This window comes from Brugia malayi (assembly GCF_000002995.4).
Source record: "Brugia malayi strain FR3 genome assembly, contig: Bm_v4_Chr3_scaffold_001, whole genome shotgun sequence".
Taxonomy (NCBI): domain Eukaryota; kingdom Metazoa; phylum Nematoda; class Chromadorea; order Rhabditida; family Onchocercidae; genus Brugia; species Brugia malayi.
The window spans coordinates 12,258,156-12,270,978 of NW_025062477.1; the positions used below are offsets into that span (position 1 = coordinate 12,258,156).

General features: G+C 22.4%; 1 protein-coding gene across 1 annotated transcript; it reads right to left on the reverse strand.

Moving 5' to 3' along the window:
• Positions 1-54: 54 nt before the first annotated feature.
• On the reverse strand, positions 55-6,322 carry Bm7370 (Uncharacterized protein; the record flags this gene model as incomplete). Its single annotated transcript, XM_043080950.1, has 12 exons — positions 55-136; positions 256-375; positions 815-971; positions 2,071-2,180; positions 2,952-3,111; positions 3,691-3,883; positions 4,144-4,262; positions 4,452-4,481; positions 4,625-4,771; positions 5,217-5,401; positions 6,080-6,210; positions 6,302-6,322. 12 exons carry the CDS (start codon positions 6,320-6,322, stop codon positions 55-57), a joined length of 1,455 nt encoding a protein of 484 aa, XP_042936884.1.
• Between the last annotated feature and the right edge of the window lie 6,501 nt (positions 6,323-12,823).

The following is a 12,823-nucleotide window of genomic DNA, read 5'->3' on the forward strand; positions in this document are numbered from 1 at the left end:
ATGCAATCAAAAACTGAAATTAATTTAAAATTAAGCAAAATGATTCAGGAAAGTTTATAAATCATCTTTGAAGATGATATTTTTGCCAGTCAATCGTAATTGTTCAAGATTCTGTGCATCTACTGATAAATCATTCCTGCAAATTTAAATCACTATGCAAAATAATTATTAATCGTTAAATAAGTTAAATTCAGCAATACTTCAATTTAAATTTATCTAATAATAAAATTTTTCAAAATTATTTTACTAACTTACGGATGTTGAATTCTATTAATGAAAGCAGCGGAATTTTCACTGGAACTGGAGCAATGAGTATCCAAAATATATGAGATCTTTAGATAAGTGAAAACTTGCAAACAAATTAATACTGAAAGTCTATAAACAATAAACTTAGTTTATAATCAGAATGAAACCTAAAAAATTAAATTGAAAATTTTTAAATTAAAATTTTTAATTCCTTTCTTCTTGGGGGAAAAAAAATTCGAAAAATTTCTACAAATAATTATTCTTTCATTAAAATAATTTAGTTCTCAATTTACAAATTTGCATTTATTTTTAGTGACGGAAAAAATTTAATATCAGATTTGAAAGTTTGTTTTGCAAACACTTTTTTCATTAATTTTGTAAAGTCTTTCAGGAAGAAAAATCAATAAATAAATGAATAAAGTAGCAATTATTAACATTTCATGGATAACTATTTTACAATTAAATTTATCATAGAAAATGTCAATTTTTAAAACAAATTTAAAGAAAAATTCTGAATAAATTTCAAAGAAGAAAAATACGAAAAAGAAAACAAAAAAAAAAAACTTACAAAATAATAACAAATCTATTGGAATAACCAATACTTTCCTTATTACTAAAATAATTTAATGTTTGTGTTTGAGCATTATTTGTAATCACAGTAGCATTATCACAAAAGCAACTATTATCATTTGTTGATCTTGCTGTTGTTGTTGACTTTGTTACATCTAAATGAATTCACTTCAATTTTAATAAATTTAAAAAATAAAAAAGAAAATATACAAAGCATAGAAAATATAAGCAATTTTTTTTTTTTTTTTTTTTTTAGTACAAAATCTAAAATTTCTACCATCCTTTTCTTTTTTTTTGATTTCAATTTATAATGTTTAAAAATCTTTTAAAAATTTTGAACTTACTTAAATTTAATCAATTTGTTTAAAATTTTATGTTTTTGATAGAAATTTGATTCAATTTCTCATGTTATTAATTAATAACACAATAATCAATAATCAGTAATACAGTTAGTTGTAAACTAGTATGAAGATCAGCATTTTAAATTTATACAATCAAATTTCTACAATATATTCATGATACATACATTTATAATATGAATGTAACAGTAATTTAATGTAAGTATAATAGTAATAGTAATCGTAATAATAATACATAATATTTTTATACACTTACAATTTTATTATCAAATTAAATCGATTACTTTGAGAAGCAATTGATCATGTCACAATCTTATATATACTATTTTATGTGACATAGCTGATAATTGATTTGCTAAGGAATTATTTTGTAAAATTAATTTAATGATAAAATTAGTAATTCTGGGAACGATGATGTATTAAGGTTTTTAGATCTTTGAAAAAAAATTAGAAAAGATTTTCTCTTGCTTATATCTATCATCATGCCTATTGTCTTTTCTCTAAGATAGCTAAATTCTGTAAAATTAATGCTACAATTAATTTCTTGAAATAAAAGTATTTTAAAATTAAAATCTAAATTCGAGACATTTTTTTGTGATATAACTTCGAAATATTAAATTAGATGTGCTTTTTTTCCCAACGTAATAAAATTTAAATACAACATATTTTTTTTTAATGAATATTCTCATAAATGTAATCTGTAAGTAATGTATTTAATAGAAAACAAACATTTCTAAAGTGAATTTTAAAATAGTAATTCAAAATGTCATATTTGAAAATGAAAATCAGTAACTTATATCTTTTAATATTGAAAACAGAATAAGATAATTTGTTAGTTTCCACTTTAAAGTTTACAATGTTAGTTCCCACTGGAATGATATGATGGAAAACTGACTGATATTATCAGCAGAATTGATAATCGGATTCAGCAACATCGACTGATAATGAGCACCGGTTGAATTATTGTGTTCCGTAATAGTACCGTTTTTGATATTGTTGTACTTTCTGCAGATATAATAACTAGCAGGTGTTGTTTTGTACTTTCCAGAAAAAAAAAAAAAAAAAAAAAAGAAAAATTTTCATTTTTTTAATATCATAAATTTGTGCGAAGAATAAAATCCACCCAAAACAGCTCTCGTTTTTTTGGATTTTTAGAAAAAACTTACTAAATCTTTCAGTTTCATCTTTTTTTTAAATGAAATTTAATTGCATATCTGAAAATGCAATAATCATAAATAAAATTTTTACGTCAAAAATTTTCACACATGAAATGAAACGTTTTCAGATGTGTCGAAAAGAATAAAATAAAATTTATTTCTATTTTAAATAATTTATGATATATTTCAAACAGTCAAGAGGTGACTTTTTCGAATTTTCACATTAGAAAAAAAAATACAATCAATAATTTTCATAAATGTTTATGATAAAAAAGAAGAGAGAAAAAAAAGTCACCTCGATAAATAATGATCATTGAACAATCAATTGTTATTATTTAATATTATTAGTTCTTTTTTTTAAAAAAAAAAATAAATTACGGAAATAGTATGAAAAGTGATAAGAGTAATATACACATACGAAAGAAGCATATGCTGATTAATAATTAAGAATGTATGGGTATAAAATTTCGAAAAAATTGAAAAAATATTCAAATTGATGTATTTTAATTGATAAATGACTTGTCCTTAAAGTAATATTATAAACATTTATTTATTTTTTTTACATTTTCCAATTCGTGCAATTTTAGTAGAGAGAAATGAAATATCAATATTAGCGTACCGATTTAATAATTTGTTTGGTAACAAATTATTGCTTGTTTCACATTCCGATACGGTAGATTGTTTTACTTCAAGTGATTCATCACACAGTAATTTTAATGTTTCTTTTAATACAGTATAATGTGTTCCTAATCCACTATACGTACTTTTTTCAATTATTCCTGAAACTATTGTTTAAATCAATTATTATGCCAAATTTATGGCTATCCCTAATTAATATGCCTAAATTGATCAGAAAAAAAAAAATATTAATATAACGTCACTCACGTAGTATACGTGTCTAGTTAAAGTATAAAGTATAAAAAGAAAAAAAAATACAATATATTGATTTGTTACTTATGCAGAAATATGCAATGTATATATGTAATTACAATGTAGTTAGTTGTACGCTAGAAAAAGGAAAAACAACATACGTATTGCACGTAACGTAACTAACAACATTACACGTATTGCACGTAACGTAACTAACAATATTGCACTATATTCGTGGCTAGTTACTTCACATGCAATACGTTTACCGTCTACTGCTAGCTAAGCATCAAAAACGAATATCGTTTACGAAATCATTTAAAACAGTTCTATGTTAATAAACATAAGCATACAGTAGACAGTATTACGGTAGCTTCAAAAATATTACTACGGTAAGTAAGTCATGTCTATTGCTCCTATCTAAGATCTTCGTTTTGTGTGTATTTGTGTTAACTTAAATTCTTGTTTAAATTATGAATTAAAATATTTACCTTTAACAATACCCCAAATATTTTTCTTTTGTATTATTGTGCCATGTATAAGTAACCTGGAATGCATGTTACCTGCCCGAATTATACAATAAGTACATTGAATGGCAAAATTATCAGCGTATGGTATGCCAGCGTTTTGAATCTCTTTCATTACACTAAATCCTTTATCGGTACCGTGAAATGAGTGACATGTCTGAAATACAACACGAGAAAGTAACATTTGATAATATAAAGAGACGTAGATAGGGTTTTATGCTATAGAGAACGATGATGGGTAAAGTTTAATTGCACTGTGAAAGAATACAAAACGTAAATTTACAAAAAAAAAAAGGAACAAGATGAGTAATTAAAAAAAAAAAAAATTAAGTATGTAATTTTTCAGTATGTAATTTTAAGTATGTAATTATTTTTTAATAGAATTAAAAAAAAAGTGAAAAAATTGAAATAAATAACCTGTTTTTCAGTAACTGACGTACTTTTTGGACCTAAAGCGTTATTTAGTGCCATGTTATAGGTTACTGTTCGCGTGGTAACAGTAGGATTTTCTGTTACCCATGATGTTGCCATATAACCTTTGCAATAATTATATTGTAATTTAATTGATCAAATATGAGTGATAACAAATAATTGAAAAGGTAAAAGTAGATAATTATTTTAATCAAATGATAATAATATCATAAGTGAAAAAATAAAGTGAAAATAAAAACGAAACTGATTAAAAAAGAGTGAAAATGAAATATCAAAAAAATAAAATTACTTACCAGTTACTATATTAAGCGTTTTTCCATGTGCTAAAATTTTAAGTGATACATTACATCGTTTACCCACCAATAAATTTAAAGAAAAATATTAAAAAAACTTGGAATTCAAAACTCAAAATTATTTACTAACTGAAATTTTAAATAATATTTTTTCTTCAAATTTAGATATTTACCTGTTTTGTTGACAATTTCATCAAAATGTTGATACCATGGTATGGGTGAAAATAGTATGGTAAACAGTTGTTCTGTTGTTAATGGATAAACTTCATCTAGAAATATTCGGCCTAAATGTGATTGACATTGACATAGCACTTTAGCTTCTGAAAAGAAAAAAAAAAGAGTGGAATGGTTTGCCCACTGAAATATTAAAATTAAGTATTTGAAAAATTATTATCAAATTCTGAGTTATTTTAATAAACGTAAAATTATAAATAAAACTTTAATACTAAAATAAAATTTGGTATTTTATATAACAATGCATCATAAGTTAGCCATAATTTTTCATTTCTTTGTTTTTCTCTTTCTTTTTTTTTTTTTGAAAAATAAACTTCAACTACTTTTATAAAATCTTCAACAAAAAATCTGCTGAAATTTTTGCCTTCATACACTACGAAAATGCAATAAAAAAATTAAACTTAAATTTTTAAACTTATCAAAAGAACTTTAAAAAAGTATTTGTAAAATAGCGAAAATGAAATTTCAAAATTAAAATGAAATTTATTATAAATTAAATATGAGAAAAAGAAAACTACGAAAATTTGTTACCAATATTATCAGTGTTATCAATGTTACTATCTTTGTGACATTTATCAGTACTGTTACTAGTTGCATTATCAGTGGAAAATTCCGAATCCGGTACACCGATCATTGTTATTGATTTTTCTGGCAATGACGATGATAACGTTGATGAAATTACATTTGCACATGTTGCTTCGTTTAATAATTCATTTCTATAAATAATTTTAATTTTAAATTCATTTTATTTCATTTTTTACTAATTTAAATAAAATAATACTTTCTTTTTTGCTACACTTGAATAAAAAATATAATTTACAAAAATTCTAGGAAAAACGATCAATTTAATTGTATTTTTCAAAAAAAAAAAATTAATTTCATCTTCTTATACAATATACTTCACTATTAAAAATTATGATTTTTTTATCGTTTCAATATTAATTAAATTATGAGAAACTAAAAAACTAAAAACACTTAATTTCTTTTAAATTTTCTACACCGATCGGTGTAAGAAGTTAATACTAAAAGCAGTAAAATAGAGGTAAAAATCAAATTTAATGTTTTATTCATTTGAAAAATAATTCAAAGAAGACCGCTTTGTTTCTTAAAAAAGTAATTAATACCCAGTGTAGATTCTTCATTCTCAATTTTTTATATGACAGTTTTAGAGATTAATGATAGATTATTTAATTTCATTACTTCGATTATGTTTTATCTGTACAGTTTCAATCACTTCGTCAAATTATTCTTAAATTTACCATCCTCTTCTTTAATTTTCTTTTTTTTTTACCTACTTATATCTAATACCAAATATTTTGTCTATTTAAAAAAGAAAAAAAAAAAAACTTAACAAGTAATTGAATTGAAATTAAAATTAAAAAATGAAAACAAACGGTGTAAAATATATTTTAACCATTCCACTGCTGGAATTAATATCATTATAGATAGCTGCTGAATCATCATCCAATTTCTGTGCTAATCTTTGCTGTTCACGTTTTTTCGCATCATTTTCATCCAGTTTATACTAAGCAATATTTGAAATCATTAACTTAAATACTTGTTTATTCACTACCAAAGATAAATTATCGTCATATAACAATAAACTAATAGCTTACTCTTTTTTTCCTTTCAATCATTAATCATATCCTATTTTTTTTGCAAGTTTAAAATCAGTGCATTTCAATTTCTAATTTATTTATCATAAAAAAAAAAAAAAAAAAAAAAAAAACAAAAAACAAAACAAAACAAATTAGCGTTTATAAGTGCTGCTATTCCCATATGTATTTGCGTTATTCTAAAATTTCAATTGTTAATTTGTTGCATATAACTGCAATTCATAATTCTAATTTGCCAAATTATTGCATGCATTTATAGCGTGCTAGTTTGCAATTCATTGCTAACTTGTTTGCTATTATGATAAAATAATAATTTGTGTAGAATTTTAAATTTTTCTCTTAATAATAACAAATTCATAAAATTAACTATCATTCATTCAATTCGATATGATAACATTTTTTGTGTTATTTTCTCTCGAAAAAATTTTCCTATTAAAAGCAATTTAATTATATTATTTTTATTTTCACAAAATATCTTTTTTTCAACTTTTTTAAAATTTAAAATACAATAAAACAATAAGTGGTTTTGAACTTTTCAAATTTTAGAAATACAATAAAACAATAAAAAAAAAAAAAAAAAAGAGAAATAAAAAGAAAAAAAGTAAAAAGTAAGGATAAAAAAGAAGAGAGAAAATGAAGTGAGTGAATTTAGAATAAGTGTGAAAGAGTTGGAAAAAATCTTTCCATTTTATGGATTGCATATACATGCCAACAACTAAGCCTTAAGGCTCTTATTTTGCTATTTATCAAGTAAATACTAGGACTGCTGCATAAACACATAAATTTATAAAAAGAGACAAAAAGAAAGAGAAAGAGAGAGAGAGAAGGAGAGAGAGGGAAAGAGAGAGAGAGAGAAAGATTAGATAGATATGCATGAAATGAAGAAAAAAAAAAAATTAAAAAGAAAAACTCATTGATTTCCGTTATCAATAAAATTTTGAAAGCTAACAAAATAGACAGTAATGTTTGCTATACAGATATTCCTGGGATATAAAATATTTGAAGATGCAAGAGGAATAAAATGATTATTTAAGAGAAGGAGATCGGAAGAGATAAAAAAATGATTTAGCAATGATTAAAATGTCATAGCGTAAAGTGCATTTCAAAAATATTTCAACTATTTCTTTTGCTTATTTTCTTTCTTTTTTTTTTTTTTTCCATTGTTAGCAATTAATTTTATTGAAATTTAATAGTTAAACAGAAAAAAAAAAGTTTCGAATTTAAATTGAAAATGCAAACTTATAAGTTAAAAAAGAAAAAAAAACTCCACAAAATTAAAATTTATATTCATAAAAAAAGGGAAAAAAACAGAATGTTTCAAATAAGTGGGAGAAAAAAGTTTATTTACATTTAAAATACATCAATGATAAAAATTATTAATTAAATAAGCATTTGGCATTTACAATATATGAAACTTCTTAAAATTTTAATTGGTAATTAACTTATGTTAGTATTAGTTACTAATTACTTACTGCAGCATTCTGTTTATATTGATTGTTGCCACACGATGGCTTGTAAGAAGAATCGTTTAAATTATTTCATTAAATTCATAAGTAGTTCTAAATTATGATTTCTTATAAGATATACAATGATATCATTGATAATTTTTTTTTTTTTTTTTTTGTCAGCAGGAAAAATTTTTTAAACTAAATTTTAAGTGATTGCGAAAAGAGCAAATAAGAATAAATAAAATTTTATTACACAAATTTTTGGGATCGAAATATGCAAATTTATTTAGTGGTAAAATTCGATTATTCCCATATGTTTCGTTTTTTTAATTTTTCCCAGAAGTTTAAGATTTTAGTTGGAAAATTTTAATAAAAAGAAGTATCTTAGGGATTTCAATGCATTACAAACAACAAAATTTTAAAAAAACATGATATTTCAAAAAAGCTTCGAAATTTGCATATATTATGAAAAAAATTACTATATGATATAAGAAGCTATCCATATATTATTCAGTTTTATTTTCTCTACCAAATCAATTTTAAAAATTAGAAATTAAAAAAGTTTCATTTCAAAAGCAATAGGTGACAATAATTTTGGAAACAAAAAAAGAAAGAGCTTCGTAAATAAATCATAAAATTTAATTAGATCAAATTAATTCAATGAAATAAATCTACAAAAATTATATATAACAAAAAAAAAAAAAAAAGAGACGCCAATTTTAAAAAATATATAAAGAAAAAAAAAAGTGAAATAAATAAAAAGAATAAAATTTTGAACGAAATTTTTTCTATTAAAGTATATAAATTCAATTTATTGCTGTAAATTAAACTTATAACAAATATTTCATTCTATCGAACTTAGCAGGAAAAAAGAGCAAAGCTATGGAAAACAAAAGTATGCATGCATGCATGCATGCATTCGTGCATGCATACTTTAAAAAAACACACAAATGAGAATTTGCTTATTTTTCATTTTATTGTAATGATTAACTAGGGAGAGAGAGAGCAAAAAAAAAAAAAAAAGGAACATACAGTGGATGTGTTGGATTGAAATGAAATTCCTTTTGAAGAAGAATTTGATTTGGAAATTGATTTAGCAGCTTTTGCGTTCGATAATGATTTCAGAAATTTCTAGAATAATTAATTTTAATATAACAATAACTCTAAATGTTTGTGTTTTATTTTAAAAATTAATTTTCATTTCAAAATAAATTGATTGAAAGCTTTTTTTTTTTGACTCATAATAAATGAAAAGTAATAAAAAAAAATTTTTTTAGAGAGAAAAAAAAATAAAACAATGTTTATCTAAGAAATTAATATGATAGGAATGTTGCATAAGTAAAAAAGTGATTAATAAATAAACAAATAAATAAATATACATAAAAATATAATGATATGTTCAAACATAATAAATGATATACAATTCTTTATTTTATCATTTTGTTGCGCAATTGTCACACTACGAGCACTGTTGCACAAAAATACATAATTTTTATCAGCAATTTAACATTCCCCTAGTCAGATTTTTCAAATTATTGCTATAAAACAGCTAATATGATTAATTTTTAAAATATTTGCAGCATAAAATTCATAAATGATTTGATATTCATTATTTGTGCTCAAAAAATTTTGAATGTTATTAATTTAAAGAATTTTTACAAAATTTCAATTTCAATTTTAATAAAATTTGAATATTTGTCATCCTATATATTTTAGCAATATTTATATATGTAAATATCAAATATAAAAATTGAATTCAATCATTTTAGTCAAATACTTAGCTAACTTTTCCAATCATCCGGAAAAAAAATTCCGCAATGAATTTGTAATTAAATGATTAATTTAATTATTCTATTTACATGTTCAGCTAACTCTTCATTTCGAAAAAAACGTAACAAATTTGTAATAAATAATGAAGTAATCATTATCTAAATTTGGCCAACCTTCTATCTCATCCGGAAAAAAAAAACTTTTTTTTTGCAATGAATTTGTCAGCTTTTACTTTATTTACTAACTTTTCCGGCTTGACATACTTCATTTACTATTTTCTATTTAATGAGTATATACATATGTAATTATTGATTGCTATTTAAAAATTTTTACTATCATAATTTCTTTTAAAACAAAAATTAAAATTTTGCCAAAATATTCATCTCAAAAAAAGTAAATAATTTTTTCTTTTTTGCATTTAAATAAAATTTGCTATTAAAAATCAAAAAAAAAAAAATCTGTTTGCTATTTTTTAATAAAAAAAAAAAAGAAAAAAAACTACTTCAGTTCAAATTACAAATTGTCAAATTTTTCGCTCATTTAAAATGATAGAATATTATCATAGAATTATTAAGTAAGATAAAAGCATCATTTTGGCTAAAAAACAAAAAAAAAGTAATCAAACTACATAGGTTAGTTAGACAGAACATAAACCTCTTACTTCCTCTCTCCCTCTTTCTTAAAAAAAAGAAAATATGACAAAATAAAAAGAGAGAGAGAGAGAGAGAGAAGGGATAAAATATTGACTTTGCAAAGTATCAAATTTTTCTCTGCAAAATAAAGTATTGATTTTTTCTGATTTAAATCGCTCATTTGATTTAATTAATAACACATTCGAAATTTTCTCACTTTTTCAATGATAAATTCACTTTAACCAAGTTGAAATCAACGAAGTAAATTAATTTAACATAAATTACATTGGAAAGAAAAACAGAATTTGTATTGATTAAAGGTAGCTAATTAATTACTCATAAACAATCAGAAAGGTCAATGGTCAATGGTCAATGGTCAGTGGTTAATCTAATCACTACTCCATTATCTTGCAATAAATATAAATAACTTACAAATAGCACCACCATATTTATCATTAAATTTAATAATAAAATTGTTTACAATTTATTCGATGCAAAAATAAGTGAATGAAGTGTTTTTTTTGATGCTTTTATTATGCAAATTTAATTTATCACATTATATTATTCATTTCCACTCATGACGACAAATTTTGATATACCCATAAAAAAAAAAAAAAAAAGAAAAAACAGTAAAAAAATTGATTTGAAATAATTTTTAAGGTAATAAAGTAATAAAAATGACGTTTGAAAATTTTAAAAAATTTCAACAAGACAAAAAAAGGCGAGAAAAAATTGGTAATATTTATTATTTAATAAAACTTTAGTTTAATTAACCCTAATTTGACAAAAATTAAGCAAAAAAAAAAAAGAAAGAAAGCAAAATATGACGATTGAAGCAAGGAATTTATAATTGAAAATTCTATTGATTTAATCATTTCCAATAATAATAATAACAAATTTATCATGTTTCTAAAAAAATGCAAAAAGTCTGAGATCATTTTCAAAATAAGAAAAGCAAAATTTAGTCTAAATCTGATTCATTAAATATTAATTATTAATTCTTTCAAATTCATGGTAAAATTTGTTTACATCATTATAAATTATCACAATGATAAGTCAGATAGATGAACAGAAAACAGATAGCTGAAGAATTAATTAATTCAAAGAAAGAAAAAAAAAAAAAAAAAACTAAACTTAAGTTGAATCATCTCTGATGAAACAAAAATTTGAAAATTTCTACAGTCAACATTTAAATTAAAAATTTAGGAGTCATTTTTTTTTTTTTAAAGCAAATTTTATTTGACCTTTCTGCGATTATTTGTTAAAGCAGTCGTAGCACGCCAAAATTGACATAAATCTTTGAAAATATGTCGTTTTGTAGTAAGACGAATCTTCCTTTTTGCCATTTTGATCTAAAATTTTGATTAATAAATTAATTTTAATGTATTTCTTTAAAAACAATGAAAGAAAAAATGAAATTTAATTTTTATTGGAAGCAAAAATCTTTGAAATACAACAAAAATGATTGAAATAATTCCATGAAAAAGATAAAAATATTTGAATGTAATTAATCAATTATTAATTAATCACAACAATTTAATAATCAATCCAAAAAATAAAACAAATATTTGTTTTTTATTTTTGCATTAATTTATAGCAATAAATTTATTCAATCCATTGATTATAATTTATGCAAAATTTTTAGACAATTATTTCGAGAATTATTAGAGAGATAGTGTATAATTTAATAAACAATGCTACTAAAATTAAAAAAAATAAAATAAAAAAACCGATAACTTTTAATTTCTACTTGAGTATTAAAAAAAAAAAATGAAAAAATGACAGAATTTCTTTAAACTTTGATCGTGCTGTTTCTCTCTCCCTCTCTTTCTCTCTCCCTCTATCTCTACTCTCTTTCTCTTTGTCCTTTATAAAGTAGTTTTTATCACTGTATTGTAGTTTCTGAAATTTAATTACTGGAAATTAGAACTGTGACAAATTTTGGATTTGCAAAAAAAAAAGAAAAAAAAATTTCGACCTAATTACTTCTATATAATTTAATTTTTTTCTTTACTATTTTTAAATAATTTCTAAAATGACTCGCAGAAAAAAAATTTCCCAATAAATTATTTGAAAAAATTTTTTAAAAAAGACAGAAAATATTTTTTCCCAATTTTTCTTTCCTTCATTTTTTTTTCCAAATAAATTTACCAACAAATTATTTTAAAAATTTTTCCTTTTTTTTTAAGAAAAAAAAAAAAATTTAAGAAACAGGAAAAAGCTTAACGTAAAATTTATAAATTATTTAATTCAAATGGCATTTATTCATTAAAAAAATCGTTCAATTTAATAGCAGAAAAAAAAAAATGGGATGAAACGATGAACTTAGGAGGAAATAAAATTGAATAAAAAAATTTTTTTAATGAAAAGTCTAACCGATCGTCAATATAATTAAACAAATTTTAAAGAAGAAGTGAAAAGAGAGGGAGAGAGAGAGAGAGAGAGAGAGAGATGGGATTGAAAAGAATTTCTTTGATGTTTTTCTCATCAAAAAAAAAGATTTTTTTTTTATAAATTTTGCTAAGGAAATTTGTTCAGCTTTTTTTTTTCTCCTATTTAGATTATAAGTTACAGCAAGTAGTTGAATTTAATAATTTACGAAAGAAATTAATATTAGTGTGTCAACTTATGCATTAGCACTTGACATAATGAAACAAAAATTTAAAGTTTAT